The following is a 23639-nucleotide window of genomic DNA, read 5'->3' as shown; positions in this document are numbered from 1 at the left end:
AAATTTCTTTGTTCTCACTTATATTTATTTAAACAAAAAAAAAAAATCTGGATGTAGAAACACTTGAGTTTGCCGTTTTAGAACTGATCAGAGGAGTGTAATGTTACCTAAGCTAAACAATTTCTCGTTAAGAGCAATACATGTTTATGATATTGGCCTATGCAGAGTTTGATAACCATTTACGGATGGCAGACACCAGGGGCAGCACCACAAAAAACAGTAGAATGTAAAAGTATATACACATAAAACCAAAACTTGAGCATATTGTATAAAACAGATTTAATGCATTCCAGAATAAAAAAGGAAATTCCAATGTGTCCCTTTTCTAGGTTTTTATTGCAAAATACTCAAAGAATGACATTTTTTATAGGCACTATACTCATGTTAAGTCCAATGATACTTGGGTTATTAATCCTCCACCTTTAAGTCATTCACATTTAAGTAATGTATTTACACAGAGAAATACACTTGGGGTATTAATCCCCCATCTTTGAATAATGCACATTTGAGTATGTGTTTAAACAAAGCAATACACTTGGGGTATTAATCCCCCATCTTTAAAAAAAATGAACATTAAAGTATGTATTAGAACTAAGCAATGCACTTGCGGTATTAATCGCCCATCTTTAAATAAAGTACATTAGAGTAAGCTATACACTTGGGGTATTAATCCCCCATCTTTGAATGATACACATTTGAATATTTGTTTGAACAAAGCAATGCACTTGGGGTATTAATCCCCCATCTTTGAATAATGCACATTTCAGTATGTGTTTGAATAAAGCTATACACTTGGGGTATTAATCCTCCATCTTAAACTAATGCTTTTTAGAGTATGTGTTTTGAACAAAGCAATGTACTTGGGGTATTAATCCCCCATCTTTGAATAATGCACATTTGAGTATGTGTTTAAACAAAGCAATACACTTGGGGTATTAATCCCCCATCTTAAAATAATGCACATTTGAGTATGTATTTGAACAAAGTTATACACTTGGGATAATAATTTCCCATCTTTAAGTGACGTACTTTTGTCTATAATTTTGTACAAAGCAATACACTTGAGGTATTTTAAAATCCCCCATTGTTTAGTAATGCACATTTTAGTATGCATTCGTACAAAGCTAAACACTTGGGGTATTAATCCTCCAACTCTAAGTAATGTACATTTGAGTATGAATTTGTACAAAGCAATACACTTGGGGTATTAATCCTCCATCTCGAAGATTGTATATTTGAGAATGAATTTGTACAAAGCAATACAGTTGGGGTATTAATCCTCCATCTCGAAGATTGTATATTTGAGTATGAATTTGTACAAAGCAATACACTTGGGGTATTAATCTTCCATCTATATGATATGTACATTTCAGTATGAATTTGTACAACGCAATACACTTGGGGTATTAATCCTCCAACTCTAAGTAATGTACATTTGAGTATGAATTTGTACAAAGCAATACACTTGGGGTTATTAATCCTCCATCTATAAGTTATGTACATTTGAGTATGAATTTGTACAAAGCAATACACTTGGGGAATAAAACTTCCAACTCTCAGAAATGTACAATTCAGTATGTATTTGTGAAAAGCAATACTCTCGGGGTATTAATCCTCTATTTTTAAGGAATGTACATTTGAGTATGAATTTGTACAACGCAATACACTTGGGGTATTAATCCTCCATCTCTAAGTAATGTTCATTTGAGTATAAATTTTTACAAAGCAATACACTTGGGGTAATAATCCTCCATCTCTAAGTAATATACATTTGAGTATGAATTTGTACAAAGCAATACATTTGGGGTATTCATCCTCCAACTCTAAGTAATGTACAATTCAGTATGTATTTGTGAAAAGCAATACCCGGTACTATCGGGGTATTAATCCTCTATTTTTAAGGAATGTACATTTGAGTATGAATTTGTACAACGCAATACACTTGGGGTATTAATCCTCCCTTCTAAGTAATGTTCATTTGACTATGAATTTGTACAAAGGAATGTACATTTGAGTATGAATTTGTACAACGCAATACACTTGGGGTATTAATCCTCCATCTCTAAGTAATGTACATTTGAGTATGAATTTGTACAACGCAATACACTTGGGGTATTAATCCTTCATCTCTAAGTTATTTACATTTGAGTATGAATTTGTACAAAGCAATGCACTTGGGGTATCAATCTTCTATCTTTATATGCATACAAAATGGTTTTGTGGTCGAAGAATGATTTTATATAAGTCCAAGGTCATTGGCAAAAACTCTCCATACTCAATTTTTAAGCTTCACGTATACAGCTATGATATTCAAGAACTGTCTTTATCTTTCCTGTCAGATCTTCTTTTCCTCGCAATCTTTTTTTTCTTGTCCTCTTTTTTCCCCTTTGACACGATAACCTAAAACACAAACATGCCCAAAATCAAATCTTTTTGGAAACATCATTAAAAATTATATTAAAGATGTTATCTTGCAAAAATAATTTTACATTTACTTCGAAATACATCAATTAGCCAATTCACTATAGTAAGATAACTTGGATAAATAATTTTTTTTCTTCAAATTTTGAAATATTCCAGATAAATAAAATGTGATTCAGACTGAAAAAGACATGGTATACAGACATAGTACTTAAGAAAAAAACATGGTTCAATTTTGCCATATTTGGCCCTGTGAATTTCTGAAAAACTGAAACTGCATAGTTTTTGTTAACAATGCATTAAATATCACTGAGATCTTTGGTGACTTCATATCTATCAAAAATGCCATCATTTTCTGGCCAGTCAATGCATTATCAAGAAATGCGTCAATTTCCTTGTGTTCTGAAAAAGTCTACAAAAACGGCCAATTTTTAAAGCCATTTTTTGATATTTAATATAGAGCGCAACTCTGATCTAAAGTCTGCAACTAGTTAATGATAGAACTGTCTCTGAGGATTATTCGACATGTTTTACTTTTTAGATCAGAGAATGCGCTCATCTTATTTTTCTTAACAGAAAGTACTCAATTATACATGTTTACCTTAAAATTCAAGAACATTGTTGTTTCATACAGCCAGATCTCCAAGACCTGGACTCAGAGGAGAAAATTTTTATAGGAAATGAAAGCACCAAGTCTCTACTGTATTTTAATGCTTCAAATAGAAAATTGAGTGTTGTTCAATTACTTAGCATATCTACAGGGCCATTTTGTGCATAAAGTGAACTGACATTTTTATAATTCTTTATTGCCAACAAAAATAGTTGAAAACATTTAATTCCTAGTAAAACAAACAAAAATGATTAGGAGAACACAAAATAGTACCTCGTATTCGTCTAATTCCTTATCCAGCATTTCAAGAAGATGGCTGTTGATCTCTACTAAAACCTCTTCAGATTTTCTTTGCCTGCCTTCTAGTTGTGGCAACAACCAAATTGCTCCGTCAAGGGCATAGTCCTTTAGGGAATGTTCATCATCTTTGACTACCTGTAGATATTCTAAGTAGGATATCCACCACCTAAACTGTCCTTCATCTGACATGTTGTATTGATGTTTCTGAATGTTGTTTCTGATGTTTGGTATGTCTATTTTGTGAAAATTGCTTGGTAGTAAAATATGAGGTTCTCCAGGTGGAATGCCATTCAATATTCCTTCTTCTTCGGTTGTCTTCCATGTCTTATTGCTGTTGGTCCTGTACTGCATTGTGATATTTTGGGTCTCATTTTTACTGAATTTAAAATGAAGCGGTTTTGAATGATGCTTAATTACACGTAAATGTGGTTGTAGCCATGATTTTATATCAAAAAGACCTCTTAATTGTTTAGCTCCATTCAAGATATTTAAGAGTTTTGGCATTGTCTCCGCTTCACATCTTCTTAGTCGCATGGCTAACTGTGAAAATGCCGCATCAATATCTTCATGGGTGTGTCCAACATGGAGGAAGGACAAATGCACCTGCGGAATAATTTAATATTAAGAAATTAGAACATTCAAATGAAACTTGTTTCAAAAGTAGCATCAACATGAATTAAGAATGATATTCTGTACTTTTGTTTCATTAATTTATGCATGTTGTATACGTACCTCATGAAATATTGATAGTCTAACCAGCAATTCACAAAACCCTAGAACGAATCTGTTTTTATTTTCTCTTGCACAATTATCCGCTTGGATGTACAGCCTCTGTGGCAGATATCCATCCTGAAAATAGACATTTTTCATATAACTTATTCAGAAATATTTTTTTTCAATACGAATAAAATCACATCAATATCTTAATTAATTAAACCTCTTTCTAAAAGCTGTTAAAGCATCAGTTTAAAATCTTGCCTTTGAAATGGAATTGTGAATTGTCTTTAAAATAACATTCATCACCAAGTTGGAGTCATGACAGTATTCATTGATGTCAACATAAACATCGAATGTTCCCATCCCGTGGTTTAGTACTCCTTGTACATGGGTTTTCAAAAAGCTGTTTGGATCTACTCCCTAAAAAACGAAAATTAATGCAAATTATCATTTAGCTAAGGAAAAGTCAATGACATAAATTTTGCATAAAAAAAAATAGTTTATTCTTATTAATTGATAGTAAAGCATTTGTCATTATAAAAATAAATGAAATAGGGTGGCGAATAAATGAAAAACTTATTTTAAGAAGTAATATCTTAAAGTCAAAGGATATATTATTTGTCAGTATACTGTAGTTTTTCCTTCTTTTAAAACATTTTTGCTATTTACCTTCATAAGTCTTCCAGTGAAATGTGGCAAATTTGTTTTACCTGTAAAATATACGGAACACAAGTGTCAATTAATCTATTTTCATTTTTTTAGAAATTCGAATTGGTATAAGGAAAAATTTAATTTAACTCACTTTGATCCATGCCATCAATAATGATGCTCATGTGCTTCTGAGGATAATTTTTTGCAATATCTCTTTTTCTGTAGTAATATCGTCTTTCTGTCCTTTAGGTAAAAGAAAATGTAGGCATAAACATTCTTAGGTTTAATCAAATCAGTTTAATACCATTAATAATCATCAAATAAGTTACATAATTAGATTGGATCAAGAAGATGTCATACATTTGTGTGTGTGTGTGGTTCTGCTATTGAGGGTGAGTGTGCATATCTGTCAGTTTATAATTTTGATATTGCAAAATGTTACAAAAAGTTCAAAAATTAAGGGAATCCATATCTTTAAAAAATTAATTTACAAGCACTCTTAAAGCACTCACATTTGCCTCTGGTTGTGGACACGCATCATTTGTTTCAACTTTGTTCTCTTAGAAAGGTCACGTGTTTTTTCCAGCTCCCTTTCAATGTGTACACAGGTAGAACACTTGGAAAATGAGTTGGTCTAAAATGAAAAGGAAATGTCCCAATAAAGATAATGTTGTTCACAGGTTAAATATATTTGTATTTAAATACAAATTTATAAAATTTTTCTCTTTATTTTTCAAGGTGTATTATAAGAAAAAAACTTACTTGTTTTATCTTTAAATGGGGAAACTCATTTTTCCAAATGTCATAAAATGCAGACTGACTGACTGTGAGTGCATCAATTACAGATCTTTCCAAGCATTCAATTTTTTCCTCCACATACATGTTGTAAATGTCTCTTTTTTTAGTCTTGAATGGTAGCATCATGTCCCCATTGTCTGGCATTCTGTCAGCATGAAAAAATTGGTAATTCTGGAGCCAAACTATAGCACCCTCTTTTGCCATTCCACAACCTCTTGTATTCCGATACCCAGCAGCAGTTTTTCCATCATTTGCCATTCTAAGATAAGTGTAGTAAAAATTTCGGTTCATTCTCAAAAGAAACCGAAAACATGAACCACAAACTGTTTTTCCACTTTCAATCTGGAAACAAATGGAGTTTTGATTTTTCTTGCTCTCTGAGATCTTGTCAATAAACCACTCTACTCTTTGTTCAAACTGCTTTGTCCAGAATTTGTATCGCATATTTTTCATCATTTCTTCACTAATATGTTGGAGGCAATAATTTCGACATCTTTTCCTTTTTGACATAGATAGTGGTACGTCCCTCAGAGCTTTTCTGAGGAGTAAACTATTGTTTTTTTTTAATGCATATTTCTTTGGTTTACTGTTTTTAAGTGCTTCCTCAAAACTTGAGTTGCAAATACTTATGTCACTGCATATTTGAGATATTTGCCCAATGTCACTTGACACATCCTGAATAAATAAAAAATAATATATTTCATACAAAAAAGTTTAAACTAAAATATTTAGTAGAAGAAAATTGCAGAAATAAGGAAATCTGAGATACAGCATTACATCAACCAGGTAATTGTAAATTTTACCATGATTCCAGTTTCTATTTCAACTTTCAAAGGTTTCAGCTTTGATTTCTTTGGTGTTGAGGTTTGTTTTTTTGGTATTGGAGAGTAGGAGAGGAAATCCTGCAAAACATTATATATTAGTTGTCCCACTGCATTAAGTATTGAGCTTTTGGATGTAAGATTCAGATCATTCAAATTAAAGGTCAATATGTCAGTACAACTATATCAGAATTCTAGTTAAAAAAACTGGAATTTTAGTTTTACACATGTAAATGCACTTTTAACATATGAAAGTAATTTGCCATGCCTGTGTTACTCATGCCATTATTAATTATCTAGCCAGTTTCATTAACTTGTTTATTATCAGACATGGAATTCTGAAAACGATATAACGACTCTAGATACATGTACTTAATCCTTTCACTTAAACTGATATAAAATTTAAAATCATAAATGAAATATTGGTTACCCATCGTGGCACCTTTAAAAATAAATTTAAAGTAATTTCAAGTACTTTCTTTATGTTTGATAATAAACAAAATTATTTCTAAATAACTCTAAATATTTATAAAGCATTTTCTACTTAATTAAGTCATTCAGTTACATGTACGTATTATATCTTGCAAAATTACCTCATCTTCAAACTCAAATGGGTCAGTCTTAGAGGTTTCTAAAGCATTGTCATCTATCATATTTGAACTTCCATTTTCATCTTCAAAACTCATTCCCTTGAGGAAATCAGACAAGTTGATCTGAAATACATGTTTACAAAACATGATAAAAAAATTGAATGATATGATGTATCTGTTTGATATAAATACATTCTTTTCTTTGTTATTTCTATCTTTTTAATGTAAAGTATTCTTATCTTTATTGTAATTTTTCTTGATAACAGCTAATGCGTCCATTAGGGTTCCTTTTGAGTCAATTAGTCTGGTATGATAATGATCAGGGTTAAAGAGATGCATTATAGGTGGTATACACATGGTGCTAGATCAGATTTCTCATAAATGCTGTGAACACCAGTCTTGTTTATATTTACAACTGAAAATTAGTATTTTAAAATATGTGTTTCTGTTTCAGCAATTAAAGTTTCTCATTCAAATGATTGCTTATCATAAAGGTACTCTGGAGATTAAGCTTTCTTGACATTTTTTTAATCAAAGTACTCTTGTAGGAGTACATAGAGCCTGACTTATTTATAGAACAGTATCTTGTTGATTTGACATTAAATATATAATCATGAATTTTATAAGTCTACTCGCTTAATATTTATATTTTTCTGTACATAATTTTTCTGTCTGTATAAAGATTAAAATGTACCTTAGTTTTGTAAACTAATTGTGCTCTCGTGTATAATTTGACATAACTATCAAAATTAGAGTGATCAGTACCATTTTAATTGAAGCATACATAAAGTATCCGCTACATACACGGTTAAGAAATATTGTTTTGCGATAAAGTTATTACATGCATTTATTTTTTTTTTGTTTACATACAACTAAAGCAGTTATAATGAACTCCGCATATCAATATGATAAACCTCAGTGTCAGGATATCCCATTTCTTTACCAACATTTGACTGAACAGGAACATCATTTTCCAAATTATTAATTCGATATTTTCAAATTAATTTGCAGTTCGATACTATTGTCATCTGTGATTATTCTTTTTTTAAATTTAATTAAATATTTCACCTTGAAATAAAGTTGGATGCAAGCTTGGATGGTGAGGCAGTAAGATTTCCATCATTCTATATAAATAGATGTTGTCTTATCATGCAAGCCTAAAACCAATTGTGTTGCATGTGGCCCGTGTGTACATAGGGAAGTACTCTCTCACTGGTATTAACTTGCTTTGAAAGCTTGTCTAGCGGGAGGAAACTTAACTAATGTAGTATTTGTTTCTGATTTTAGAAAAAAAAATTAAAAAGTTTTGACAAGTGTACGTAATCATCATGAAGTACTTGAGAACGGAAACTGATATATTTTGAAAACAGTGAAGTTAGAGACAGTTGATTAACAGGCATTTAGAACCTAACCCGCTTTTTCATCCAATCAGCAGCTGCTAAATTTTCTATTAAGTTGCTCACTTAATTGTTAAGATTTTATGTCTATGCACTAACTCTGCGAGCTGACTAATTAGCCATTCTTAATTCTAAATGTAACAATGCCGATTTTCAATTCACGACATTTTCAGTTTTCGGTGGTGCAAATTGAAAACGCGTACGTGCTGAGAAAGCATATCCAGCTAATGCAGGAGCACACGTTAAAAATAGTTTGAATAATATTTATCATTGATCAAATCTTGCAAATTAATGCGCGTAAATAATTATATGACATTTTTGCACTAAAATTTAACATATTTAGGGTACCAGAAAAATAAATAGGCAATATCATTTTTTCTTATATCAAGCTTTGTATGACTTAAGTACTGATCAGTCATAAGTATCGAGAAGTTTAAAATAATGAAAGAAAAAGTTGGGGTCAGTGATGTTAATTTTGAAATATTGGACTAAATATGTGATTTTTCAGACAAAAAATGGTGTAAAATTTATCTCGAGTGGCTTTGATAATTCTCCAGTTTTTGGCAAAGTTTGTTGAAGGAAGATCTAAAACTTATTCTAAAAATTTTAAATTAAGACCTATATCAAATATTCCTATCAATATCATAACCGAAAATATTGTCCAAGTAAAAGTATGTGAGGCTTAAGTTTCAAGACGTTAAATTTAATAAATGTGCAGACTTGCAGAAATTTCTGCTAAATAGTCCCTGATAAATCTTGCTTCTTTGAAGATTTTTGAGCAGTTTTTTCTTTGATTGTTAAAAATTATACATTGTTGAATATAATTATTTTATAAAAATTGAATTTTAATAAATATTTTTGAAGTTAGAGGTTCTGCGTGAACTTTTCTAAAAAGCTGACGAGTGACTTACCTTAAACAGAAAAAAAAATTCAAAACAATAACCAAATTATTTTCCCACTTCCAAATTTAATGTTAAAAAATTGTAGAATGTATAAAAACAAAAAAAATTCAAATGCAAAATAAGTAAACATTTTTATGTGAACGTAAATAATTTATCATGTTTAATCAATCTGAAATATTTTTTTTTTAGTAAAGCTGGGCTCAATGTAGCTTGAATTGAAAATGAAGAATAATAGAAATTGTAATAATGAAACACTGGTATCCAATGCTTATTCTCTAATAAGCAGTTAGGAATGTTTCTTTGTGCAATTACATTGATTTATATTGATAAAATATATACACTGTATATTTAAAGATTATGGTCATAACTGGACACAGAAATTGCAACTCTTTATGATTGTATGCTTAAAATGATTCCACTGCTCTAGCACATATTTTCATTTTTCAAGAGAATGACACATGTAGTACATTTATTGGATCTGACTAAACACACTACATTCAAATTTTACTTACCACAGAAGAATCCTCTGGTGTGTCAGAATCTTCTGTTAGTATCACAGTTTCTTCTTCAAAACCCGGTGTACACAAAACATCAGGTGTAGAAACGGATCTTACAATATCATAGTGGTTGCCATCCTTATGATAAAGATATATGGCTTTGCCATCAGTCTGAGATGTAGGTTTGAACTCTAACCAATCATGTTTTGGTCCATACTTGGTATAAACATAGATGGTAATGTTAAAACATAAGGCAGAGTAATGTAGCTCTATTTCTGTTCCCCAAACCCCACGTTCTCGCATTCGACTTCTTTCCAAGTACTCCCTTGGATACTCATTGTTATATATTGCTTCCTTCCTCTCAGAAATAAAAGATGTGATAATTTGTCTAAAATAACTGTGTTTTTCTTGGTCACCACAAATTGCACAAGCGAAACACCGAAATAAACAATTTCCATCTCCTATTATCTTTAAGCAATCCAAGGGTTTCCCAAGATTCTGGTTGTCATAAATCTCATCATACAGACCCAAGTCACGGAATGTTAACCCAATTTTTTCACATGTATTTTGTTGCCATTCTTTAGAAATAGGATGAAATCTTCTTAATAATTTATTCATGTTCCTTTCATATTGGACTCTAACAAGCTAGTGCTTTTAAATCTTGAAGTTAAAACCATCTTCTGAGTCTGATAAGAGCACGCATGCGTTGTATTATTTCTCTTTGATAAGAATCTGCTTCTGCCCTTTGCTCTTCTACTAAGTAAATACTTGACCATTCTGAGCAAGTAACTTCAAAACATCAAATGCGAAATGGATTTGAGTGAAGTTGAGAAGAATGAGGAAAAGTGTGAAAGTGAGGATCAAGATGACACAATATTCAAAAGCCTTGATGCCGAAATGATTAGGAAGAATTTGAAAGGTAATCAAAATTCTTTTAAAAATAATTCTCTAATTATCCAAGATATCAAAAATACTTTTTCTACTCAGAATTTTAAGGATTTTTCTTATTTCTATTTTTTATTGTCCCGAAATGATTGGCTGTGAAAATATTATCGGTTTATGTTTCCTGTTGATTTTTATTGTCAAACACCTCCAATAAGTCAAATAACTCTGTTGTGAAAAATATTTAATAGATTTATATATATATATTGTAGCAGCCCATGTGAAAGTTCACATTGATAATTTGATCCCACCAAAAGATGGACACTCCATAAGAGCTATCAGTGACAAACACGTCCAAGATCTTGTAAAGTCCTTTCGAAAATCATTTGATCCATACACGGTCCTCATAGGATTAGCCTCCACAAAAGCGGACATCTCTAAAATGTCAATTCCAAACCAGGAGCCTGTGGAAATTCTAGGAGGAAACCATACCGTTGCAGCTTTAAAGCAACTGGCAGGAGAAAATAGTGAGGTTTAAAAATATGTGTACATGGACATATACACAAATCTCACTGAAGCTCAGGCTCTTTCATTATCCTATAAGCATAATGAACTACATGAAAACTCCCAGGAATTATCTTTCTCTGAGAAAGTTGTCTTCTTTCGTACAAGTTTTTTGAAAAACAAAGAAAAACATGCAGGAAAGCCACAGAAGCACATTTCAATGAGATGGAGGTCTGAGATAGGTGCAATCCTCAATAAATCCGTAAGTACTTTGCTTTCATAATTACTAAAAAATCAGACATTTTTAAATCTATTGGTTCAAATTTAAGCTATAGTCATTTATTATAAATGTATGATTGAAATTGTTGGTTTAATCTCTTACTTTGCATTTTAGTTCACAAATAAAACATTTATTTAAATATAGAATGAAGTTGAAAACTGAGAACTTCATTTTGAAGTGTAATCAATCAACTAAGATTTTACTGATCCTTCAATAACGAAACATTATGTATTAGATGGACAAGACATATATCAAGTCTGGATATGCCTCTGCAAAGTACTCATCAACTATTTTAATTTTTTGTCTGTATGTTTCATGCAATGTCAAGAAAATTTAAATAATTTGATTTCTTGTTCGGTTGGGATAAAACACTAAAAACAATCAAATTTTGATAATTCCTAAATTTCTTACTTAACCGTCATACAATGAATGCATTAAGGCTGATTTATTTCCTTGCCAATTAATGTACTGAAAGATAAAAAAAATGTTCAGTAGTTGAAAACTTGAGCATAAAACGTCAGTATAATGTATACCTGTCTATTAAACGGATGTCTGCTACTGTAAAAATGCAATTTGTTTACATTTCCAGGCAGTTCAACAAAACAAAAATTATTTTTAACTTGGGACTCTATAATTTTTATACAGGACAAACTTCCATTCATGTCTGCATGCATACACAACATTCTTCATTATTTTCTAGCATTTATATATTTTATTGCAAGTTATCCTTGAATTACAAATAAAAAACATCAGGTCTTGAAAAAAATTTATTTTAGAATTCATGATTGAGGCACATGAACTACGACTCTTTAGGCCTGCATATTTGATGAAGCGCAGCTTTCGTTAAAAATATGCATTGAAGTTCATGGACATGTAACTAGCGAATTCTCAAAAAATCGATTCTCATACATGTATATTCTTAATATCTAAATTAAGATTATTTTCTGATGAATTGCCACATATTTTTATTGATAGATCATTAAAAAAAAATCCAATATTTTTTACTTCAGTTATGTCTCATGTTTAGACATGTCATATTCTTACTCATCCCAAGGTAGTTCATGAGAATATAAAATTTTCAGAGTTTTTTTTTTTAGCCTTTATGTGTTTTGAAATTTATTACAATGGGGCCCTTTCTACCTTAGTTCAATTTGATTTTTTTAAATCTTCAATTTACTTCAAACCATTATGCCATTTTTGTAATCATAACATACAATACAGCCTTTCCCGAGTTTCAAGAATGAGAAAGGAAGTTTGAATTCATAATATATTTGTTAAACATGTTTATTTTTTCTTTATTTTGTTTATTTGGTGAGATAGAGCTGAACGTGAATATTTTCATTGATTTGTTTGGGAAAACAGCATGACCAGGGAGTAAAAGATTAGAAATGGCCATGGCCAGAGAACACATGAGAAAAATTAATTGGTCTTAGTGAGAAATGGATGGCATTACTGCCTGAGTTGTAAATATTTCAAGAAACCGTGGAATAAACCATTGAATAAACAATTGATCCATATTAATTATTATCAGTGATAGAGAAGAATTTTTTTTCACTAGCTGTCAAATAATAGCTTTTCCCACTGGTGCTTGGAGTGGGGGTCCACAATGAATTAAGATATTACATAGATACATATGATCAAAATATTAGGTATAAATTAAAATAAACAATTTAATAAAAACTGCCAAACAGTTTTGTAAAAAAGTTTTTGTTAATTATATAATTAGAAAATTAAGGAATGAATTTCGGTTGATTACTCCTCCATTTCATTGTTTCAGAGTCATAAATTGACACCGACAGTGTCTGTGTCTAATCCCACAAAAACACCCACCCTTTGTCTTGTTATTTTTAATTAATCCTACTATCTGCAAATAAACATAAATTTCCACTTGACTATATTGGCTAGCTGGTTTGATGATTCTGATCCAGTCTGTCAAACGTGTGTTTATAAATATTCCAAATACACTGTCCTCAAAAAAATAATTGTTATACATTTCATTTTTTAAAATGATTTACTCATAATTTTTTTTTTTAGAAAATGGACTTGAAGAACTCTTACAAAGTTCACTTTAGCCTTGCGGCTTATGATGAAGACGTCTGGAATTCCATCACAGATGTTTTTCATGCATTTGAAAATCATGAAATAAAGGGCCAGAAAAAAACAGAAAAATGTACCCAATACTGTTTTGCAAACTTTTCAAAAGTTAAAGTTAACAGCGAAAAAATTATGCTGCTGAAAAAACTTTCCACGGGAAAAATCACACCCGAAGAATTTAGGAGCTCATGCCTAAGGTAATTATTAATTAAGCATGCATGCCATCTTTTTGATAATGAGGACTAGGGACAGAATCTTTTACTGCTATAATACTTTGGTGTGTAATAAACAGTCAATATAATCATTTGTCTGTAAGTAAAGGAAAATAAATGATAAATCTATATCGAATTTAGCAGATAAATTTATTTAAATAAGGACGTTTTTAGTCATGCAACATAATGTTTTTTATGACAGTAGTTGTACATAGTATTTTTATTTGTTGATAGTATCAAATACTGAGAATTAAAAGTGTCCATTATTAAAACTAATTATTGTTCCAGTTTAACATTCAGTGGTCCTTTTAAAAAAAAAAAGTACGACAATAAGACAAAAATTCCCCCCACTCTGTAACTTTTTTTTGTTTATATAATCAAGATTTTTTTTCTAGATTATTATTAACAACGAACTTGTAAAATATCTAGTTTATGTAATTGAAAAAATAAAATTTTGCAGAATAGATATTTATTGTAAAATGTTGTTCGTTAAATGGGCCACACCTCCTCTACTTTATTTTGCTCAGAATTAAGTTATCCACATAGGCAAATATATTGGGGAGGGGCGTGTTAAGAAGGTGATTGCATTTTGCGTATAGGATTTTCACAGTTTTTATTGAAATGGAACATACATTATATAGTAGAATTGTTTAAAAATTCCTTCGTTCACCCCTTTCACTAAAAAACCCTGTAAAACTCTTTTTAATTGGTCGGAAAAGTGATGTACTTTGCTGATGTAATCTACTGTGTGTCTGTTTTTTTTTACAGTCATGAACTTAATGCTCTTATTTATTTTGTTTTAATAAGATTTGGTTTTATATAATTTTAGTGGAGGAAAGAACAATGAAAAAACAACTGTCAGTCAGGCTACAAAAAGGAAATCACAGCAAAAGTAAGTAAAAAATATTAGCTAATGACAGTGCCATTTCTGGTTACATAATGTACATACAGGTACAAAATTCTTCAGAAAGGTATAGAGATCAACCAGTTGGAGAGCTGGCTTAAGGGGTGAAGTTCTCGGTAGCTGATGGGATTTAGGTTTTAGAACAATTTTCCTTTTGCTCTATGTATATCAAATACAAATTCACATAGGGACAAAATTATTATTATTTTAAGAATGCAAAGGAAGGACATGAATCCTTGTCTTATTAAATATTAAAAGATTTTACTAATATTGGCTGTAAGGTCATTTTGCAATGTCAAAAGTCAACGCTGTCAGATAATTTAGATAAGCAATGAAGATAGCCGACATCTGGCTTGTCTGGGATCATTATGAATTGGGAACGATTCTCACGGTTGTCCACAGCAATTCTGGCACTAATTATAAAAGAATTTTAGTTCATTTACTGGAGATTCTCTTCAAAGGAGTTATTACTGAATAAACAAATATCTGCTATCTGCAGTCTGAGGCAATTTACAAATACTACAAGCATAAGTGAATCAAAATAACGGATGGTCAGATGAAAATAATCAACTTGATGAATTTCACTTTCAAAGACTAAAGCATTTTAATAGAAATCCGTTACAAAGCATGCCCATTATAGCTAAGCTAATTAATAAATGACAATAAAATTTCCTTTTTTTTTAGTCCAAAAACAAAGCAAATTTACGATCATCAGCATTCTATCAATTAATGCCAAAAATGAACCTTTATGATTTTCAAATTATTTACTTTGAAATTAAGATTCCAAATGAATCTTTTATCATTTTTAGAAAAAAAATATTTTGAATGTTAAACCTGAAAAAAACTTTCTTTTCTCATCCTTATTTTTTCTTTTCTTTGTATTATTGTTTATAAAGTTTACTGATTATTAATTGATGTTAAAGAAATAAATCTTAATTTATATATGCAAGTTATGAAAATTTATAATTTGTATAAAAGTGTGTCCCCTCTTTAAGAGAAGGCAGAAAGACTATAGACAAGACAATCTGATCCCCCATGTCTACTAACCGTTTGTCAATAAATGAAAAAAAGATAAATAAATTTAGACCATGCATATCCTGATAATAATATGATTGTTCTACCACTTGCATAATGTATTGATATTTTCTTCTCTTTAGCATTGGAAGTAAACCTGATGAAGTAAATGTTGAGGTTCCTTTGAACAATTCAAAGTCTGAAAAAAGGTTAAAATACTTAAAGAATTATTTACTTTAAGGTAGAGATTGATAGCTTGTCAACAAAAAAACTACCCATTGAATTTTTCTGAAATTTTTATATGTTTGTGTTGAGTCCTTGTTCTAAATCATATCAAAAATTCAAGGCAGGTCATCGGGCTAGTTTTAGAGAAATTTGACAATTTTAATATAGCCTTCATCAACCACAGAAGAGCTGAAAAAACAGGGTAAAATAATATAAGAATATGATATGAAAAGGGCTGTAAATTTTTTATTGCTATATCAATTATCATTTGTTTTATATGAATTCAAACATCTGTCTGTATGGATTAATATTTGACATCAATCTTAAATTTATCAAGCTTTATGAGCAAAAAAAAGAATCACATTTACCAAGATGCATGGTCAAATTAGGCTAAAATATTGCCTACTCATTGCACACAGTCTCACACTTCTGCCTCCACTGTGAAAAAATTACCCATCAAATTTCTTTTTTTATTGCATATTATAGTTAGCCTATAAGTGTCTAAAATTTTAGAAAAAATTCATACTACATAATGGGGTTTAAATTCAACCTGGAACAAGTGTATTACCTTACACCCTACCCTACCCCCTTCCTTTGGAAGGTTGCAATTTTGAAGAATATGGTGACTAAGTGAGATTATCAAGAATTTATCAAAATATTTCACAGAAAATGAGTAAATTCTTTGTAATATTCTTCTAAATTACATTTTGTATCACAAAAACAATTTATACATGTACACCTAGGCACATGTTGCCCTGGTTGACCTTTTTGCACTTAAATTAAAAAAGATAAGAAGTATTCCTTATATCGTTCAAATTGACTTTGATAGATAGAATTAATCAAAATGTTTCAAAGAAAATGAGTAAAATTCCAAGTAATATTCTTCTAAATTACATTCTATATCACAGAAAACAATTTATACATGTACACCTGGTCACATGTTGCCCTGTTTGACCTTTTTGCACTTATATTAAAAAAGATAAGAACTTTCCTTGATATCGTTCAAATTGACTTTGTAGATTTATTATACATATGATTCTTGGATGAATTGTCAATGACAATATATTTTGACCAATTCTGTGCATAAGTAAACTGGTTTTATTTTCTTCCTTTGACAACAATAGAACGATTAATTTCACTTTTCTTTTAACAATTCCTTTTTTATTCCAAATACATGTACAACATAGTTAAGAAAATCAAGTGGTTATGAAGTTTTGAACACAGAATCAATCCACGGCATGTTATCCTTGTTTTGAAAATATTCAGATAAAAATGTGTTATGTATTACACTGTTAAATGAAGACTGCCTGGTCATCAGTTGTCAGGTATTAATACACTAAAGCATGGTAAAAAAAATACTTAATACATGGTAAAAAGTGTAGGAAAATCGGGTGATTTGGTTATCATTACATACATACAAAAATAGTGTAATAATTTACAAATAAAAGCACACAATGTATTAGAGCTAATAATTTGTAACTTTAAAGTATAGATTTTGCAAACAGATTCATAAAAGTTAGAGGAATCCCACCATAAACTGTATGTGATACTGTACAATTTTTAAACTCATGATGTAGTTCAACAAAATAAAGTGAATACATTCAGTACATGTATACTAATAGGATAAACTTGCTATTTTCCTTTTTTGTCTTATTGGCTAACAAAGATCAATGTAAACATGTATGCATTTCTAATTGCCCTCGTATGCAGCCAGTTGCGTCATGTTCAAGGATCCTGACAATTCCGTTGTTTTTATGTCAATACAACAAAGATGTTCTTTCATAAGGATCTACATTGAGAAAAATTCATTCTGTATATTCAGATTTTGAAGCACGTCTTATGGTGCGATATGTCCGTTCCTCTTTACCGTCTCCTTCTGGTAGTTCTTTTTCTGAAAAGAACAAAATATTTTAATACAATAAGAATGAAAATACATGTTTTACTTCTTTCTTACACTGCAAACATAGTATGAATATGTCTATATGAATATAAGACACTTTTGAGATACCTTTTTTATATAATTTCATGAATTTTTTTAATTAAATGCATATAAAGTCAGCCTCATTAATCTGGGCACTTTTGTTCTCAAGGAAATTATTTGGATTAATGAATTGGCTTAATTAAACAAACTGGTATATAAGGATAAAGATCAAATATTTTAGTTTCTAAATGTAGGCCACACTCTAAGGCCAAGACCATGGGGTTAAAGGAAAAGAAATAAACATGAAATACAAAGACTCAGCACAAACTGTTCAAGAGTTAATACCAAAGGATCAAGTTTTTGTGGAAATAAAAAACTACATGTACCTATCAGTGACACATCAATGCATATACAACTAGCAACCTAACTTATATGTGGAATTAAAATACTTTTCGTTTTACATCTTATTCCATTTTTTTAAATTCAGTTTTGTCCCTAATTACCTTATTGATATAAATCCAATATTCTTTTGCAACACTGCAGATGACACTTGATTAGCCAAGGATCCTATATTTCCATGGGATCTGTAACATGATGAAAATAAAATAAAGTAAATAACTTGATCTATTTTTTTTTTAAATGTAGAATTTATTAACAATTTTGATTTATTTTGCAAATTTAGCTATGATAATGTGAAGAGGTCAATATTGTTAAAAAACCATGTCAATTAAAAGTTTTTTAACAATACTGACTTCTTCATATTATCATACTAATTCTTTGGTGCTTTAGTTGAAACAATTTCATTCAAGATAGAAAACATCTTTACATTTTACAATTTTTTTGGTTATTCAGTTTTGAATTCAATTTACAACATGACTTTTAATATGTTTATACACAAATATTTAACCATACATGTATTTTAGTCAATAGAACACCTACATGTAAGTAGTGATGCAGGGATCCCGGTTAGATTTTCAGTCCAGCCATACATGTTCCTAATTTCCTGACACACAAGTCTGCCAATTTATGCTCAGTTTGCTGTAGCAGATCTGGCTTGAACTTTCCTGAAATATTAATATGATCTTTGAGAAATTCTTGACTTAAGAAAATGCTTCTTTATGTATACAATAATACTGTATGTACATTATGGTGTTTAAATACAAGGACTAAAAATCATAAATTAAAATTTTTAATACATTGTATTATATTAAAAACACCCCCTTTTTATCACCCCCTTGGAAAAAATTTCTGGATTTTCCCTGATACATGTGCAGGTGTAAATTTAAAAAAAAATACAAACCAATGGCTATTTTGGAGTTTATGTAAAAAGCACCCTAGACAATCCTCTCTCCAGGTGACACTTGATTTGGTCACATTATTTCAGCAGAGAAAACTGAATACACTGTTTAGTTCATAGCTTGCTTCACCTGTAGTATTCAATATTTCTTTTATAATCTAGGAATATGATATCTTTATAATCAGGGCCCTTTTAAGCATAAAACAAAAACATACATAAATTTATTACATGTACATAAATATTACATAAGGCTTAAAAAATAGTCAGTCTTGTTTCCTGCTACCTGGCTGACCCTATTTTTTTGTCACTTGATCATGTTGATCCTGAAGTTGTTTCTTTTTTTTTCAATGCAACTTTTTACAATTTGCTTGTTATTTCAAAAATACAAAAGATTGACAAATAAATGTCCACTATCATTTATAAAAGGGGTTACAATATTAAATTAAACATCATCTGCCATCCAAAGCAAAGAAAGTTGCCATCCAAAGCAAAGAAAGTTCATACATTTCTGCATTTGAACAATTTAAGCAAAATATGTTTTTCCATTTTTTGAGTAACTAAACACCACCTCGTGTTTTAGGCACAGATAAGCATGATTACTTACAAATATGTAAAGTTTACATTTTTTACCAATCCGGCCTTGATCATGTTCTGACACCAGAAATGTCCGGTTTTATTCTTCTACTCTAGAAATTACAGTCTGGTGATGAAATAAATTATAATTTATAGCTAAATAAAACTACTTTAGGAAGGAAAAAAATCAATTAGGGTTATTGGTAATTGAAGCTAAATATACTGGTTGTATCAGACCTGTGTGTAAACAAACAAGTGTCATATCTAGTCATGATCGATATACTAAGTCGTAAATATTCACCTTATGTATCTAGCTGACAGCATACAAAAAAATCTGTTCTGCAAAAATTTTACTTCTTCCGTCGTGCCAATTAACATCTGTAGGGTCATGGTCTTTAAAATGTCCATACAGAAAACAACATCAGGGACAGATTGATACCGGAGTACCCACGTGGTGCTGCAGCGGACACTGGACAAGGAGTAGTTTCACCAAAATTATGCTCATGTTCGGTTTCAGTCTCACTTCTATTTTGATTCTCATGAAGATGCTTCAATTTCGAGAACCGTAAAGATTTAATACGTATGGTAACTTTGTCTTTTAAGTCGAGGAAATTTCTCGATCGCTTCGTCGGCCATCTTGTAGCATAGACAATAATGTGTAAATGGAGACTTTTATTTGACGGCGTTCCGGAATCCGGAAAAAAAGCACGTGCAAATATGCGAATTCTTTCTATCACGTGATTGCTATCGGTCTCTACCTTAATTAAAACATGTAAAAACACATCAATAAAATTTCAATAATTTTTAAGGTAGATCAAAACATATATTTGATACTATTTACTTGGAATTACATTGTCTTCTGTTCATATGAGTACTTCATAATGATAGATAAGAAATTTAATAATTAATTTAAAAGATATATGCGTGCTAAAAAATATTTTAACATTCGCACCTTTAATACCAATATAAATGTACTCTTTTATAAACATTTATAAATAAAGTTAAATATTTTTTTAAAATTCCTGATATATGTATTTTATCAGGACCGAGACAAACAAAGATGATAATGATGATTTGAAAGAAAAAATGGAAGATCTAGGAAAACAGCTTAAAGACACAAATAGAGAACTTGAGAATTCCAAACAGAAGATTAAGCAGCTAAGTAAGCAACTGCAAGAAATGGAAAAAGAAACACAATTGAAAGACGCACAGCTGGAAAATAAAGACAAGCAAATAAAAGTGAGTATATATGTTATAGAACATAAGTCTATTACAATAATGTCACTTTAAATCCTAAAATACTACAATCTTTATGTCTTTACATGTTAACAAAATTAATTAAATAAAAGCACTACATAGTGATACAAACATGTAAACATGTATATTGTTTGCATTAAAAGTCAATATACAAAATATAAAAGATGAAATTGTCCTTCAAAGTTATGAAAATGTTACTGTTTTTTAAAACAGAAATTAAAGAAAAAAATCATTGAAATAATGGATGTAATGCAGAGGATGAAGGCGTTGGACAACAAATCAAAGGTGGGCTTATCTTTTTTTTATCACGAATTTCATTTTCAGCATTAGACAGGCGAACAGTGAGGCATGGGGTCCTTATGGTGTGATACAATGTTTTTTGCTCAATGGAATATGGTACTACTTTTTAAAGGGGAAAAATAAGGGCTGACATAGAGGGTATAAAAGGTACATTGGAATTTTGAGCAAATATATACATGTACATGTATTGTTAAGTCCTTGATACAGAAAAAAGCATAATTAGTCAAATAAATAGACATGCATTCCCAATGATGGGGCCACAGCAGGGAAATTGTTTTACAGAGAAATAAATAATTAGTAAAACGTAGCTGCAAATTTAATATAGTATTATATAATATTTTTTTTAGTTCAGTAGTATTTTTAGTTAATAGATACATTTTAGATCGTATTTTCATACTTCATTTGTAAACTCGATAAGAACTCTTGTGTCTTTTAAGTTTACTTTTGAGTGGTGTAGCCCATGGATAAAACATGGATTACTCATATTTTTTTTGTTTTTTACACATGTATGTAGTATTGTACTGCTTATGAGACAACCTAAATGCATTTCATTGAATCTATATTTATTTTTTGCTAAAGACTAAAATAGATGAATTACAAAAATCACTGAAAGAGGAAAAGGACAGATGTCAGCTTGCAGAAGAAGCTGCTGCACGTGCTAGAACAACAGAGAAGGTGAGAAATCAAAAATACTGCTCAACTGTTGGTTTACTACTTGAACTAAGCCAAACTTTCAAGTGAGGTTTTCTGATCGGGAATATTAGTAGGCAGGCATCTCTTCACCTGTCTTTATTATGTTTTTATTATGTTATTAACTTTTTATTTTCAACTTCTTCTTCAGAACCACTTGGGGAAAAAGCTAATTGTCAAAAAGCATCAATAAATGAAATTGTTTTCAGTTTATTTACATAAAAAGGTCACACACTCTTTCAGAGTTAGTGTAAATTTAACTATTATATATTTAAGTTTATTAAAACCAAGATCTGGGTACCGGTATAGAGGGGCCACAGAAGGGATTAGATATATATTATTTTTAAAACTTCATAGCTTCGACTAGTCAAATTATTATGGAAGTTCAAATCATGTCAGTTGGAGGTAGGGGTTACCAAAACTGGAGAACAGATTTACAAGTACAAAGAAAAAAAAATATTTTCAAAAATTTAAAATCTAAAGCTATACATTGTACTTGGAACACGTGATTTTCATGTACACATTAACAAATTTTACTTAAAATAACATAATTATTAAAGTACTTGATAATTAAAACCATATTGAATTTTCTTTCAAATCCAGGCTCCAGTAGTTGAACACTCCTTGAAAAGAAAAAGTGACACTTCACAGGTACAGAATTGTTAATTGCTTTAAAATTATAAAATATACGCAAACTTCTTGGTAAAATTCCACTTGAAAATGAAAACTTTGAAAGCATTTGTTATTTTTTAATTCATATAAGTATTCAATGAAATTTTATCTAAATACTTGACTCAATATTGCTTTTATGTTTCCTTTACACACTAATTAGTCATTATACATGTATCTGCATATGTACATGTATAATGCTTAGATGTTATTTAAATTTTAAATAGACTGAAGACATAGTACAAAAGAAAATGAAAAGACAAGAAAGTGTACAAGACAAGCAACCAAGTGGATCCTCTGTACGTTACATATTAATACATAAAACTTTTTTCATAAACTTTCAATTTATATCACTTTTATAGTCATTTTGTTTTTGTAATTTTTTCTGCAGGTTATCATAACAGAAGAAAAAGATCTAGTACTGGTAGAGTATACCAAGGGCAAAATTTACTTTGCCATTAAGGATGGTGATTTCCTAACATATTGCCAACGACCAGTCGGGGTGATACGGGATGGACACTTCACACACGCCCCACAGAAACTTTCATTCACGGTGAATGAAAAGGATAGACAAAGTTTTGATGAGAAATACATAATCTGTTCAATGAAAGGAAAACTTGTTGGGAAGTGTATAAAAGCTGACCAGTTATCCATTAGCATAGAAAATCAAATGAAAGCCATTCATAAGTATATTAATTAAATGTAAGTCAAATATTTAGAAAGTAGAGAACTTTAACCAAGACTAAAGAAGAAAATTTATTGTTATACCTTTAGAAATTTGTTCCTATACAATTCTATACAAAAAAAGTCTAACATTTTTAATGTTTTGCTGAGCGGGCATAAAAAAATCGATGTTGGACCGCTGAGTGAGATGTTGGACCGCTCGGAGAGATGTTGGACCGCTTACGTCACAGAGTGGGCGGAGCTTAATCTCATTTTCATTCGCTGGTGTTAAACAGTGATCGATCTGATGTTACATCACGGAATTAAGTACAAAATACATGTAAATATATATAAAAAAAAAATAAAATAAAATGAAAGGTATAACAAAACATTTATTGACAGAGTTCTCGGGCAAAATGCGTTTTGTCGAACCCTCGAACCAAACTGTCT

General features: G+C 30.3%; 3 protein-coding genes across 3 annotated transcripts in view; 2 read left to right on the top strand and 1 right to left on the bottom strand.

The window, feature by feature from the left end:
- Nucleotides 1-23639, top strand: part of LOC134271512 (fibroleukin-like) — a 253551-nt gene that overhangs the window by 188069 nt on the left and 41843 nt on the right. The window lies entirely within an intron of this gene.
- On the bottom strand, nt 367-6346 carry LOC134271504 (uncharacterized). The gene is made up of 9 exons (XM_062753692.1): nt 6301-6346; nt 5462-6172; nt 5212-5333; nt 4851-4942; nt 4718-4758; nt 4310-4468; nt 4064-4180; nt 3305-3934; nt 367-2400 (listed from the first exon to the last, which is right to left on the bottom strand). The coding sequence occupies exons 1-9, from the start codon at nt 6301-6303 to the stop codon at nt 2311-2313; spliced, it is 1965 nt and encodes a 654-aa protein (XP_062609676.1). The 5' UTR covers nt 6304-6346; the 3' UTR covers nt 367-2310.
- LOC134271503 (uncharacterized) lies at nt 11137-23272 on the top strand. Its single transcript, XM_062753691.1, has 10 exons — nt 11137-11352; nt 13405-13661; nt 14506-14568; nt 15738-15803; nt 20654-20849; nt 21081-21152; nt 21747-21842; nt 22461-22508; nt 22754-22825; nt 22918-23272. The coding sequence occupies exons 1-10, from the start codon at nt 11137-11139 to the stop codon at nt 23224-23226; spliced, it is 1395 nt and encodes a 464-aa protein (XP_062609675.1). The 3' UTR covers nt 23227-23272.

This window comes from Saccostrea cucullata, unplaced genomic scaffold (genome assembly GCF_032062105.1).
Source record: "Saccostrea cucullata isolate Sc308-1 unplaced genomic scaffold, CSIRO_AGI_Scuc_v1 ctg352, whole genome shotgun sequence".
In the NCBI taxonomy this organism is placed as follows: domain Eukaryota; kingdom Metazoa; phylum Mollusca; class Bivalvia; order Ostreida; family Ostreidae; genus Saccostrea; species Saccostrea cuccullata.
This window is presented reverse-complemented; position numbering and strand designations above follow the sequence as displayed.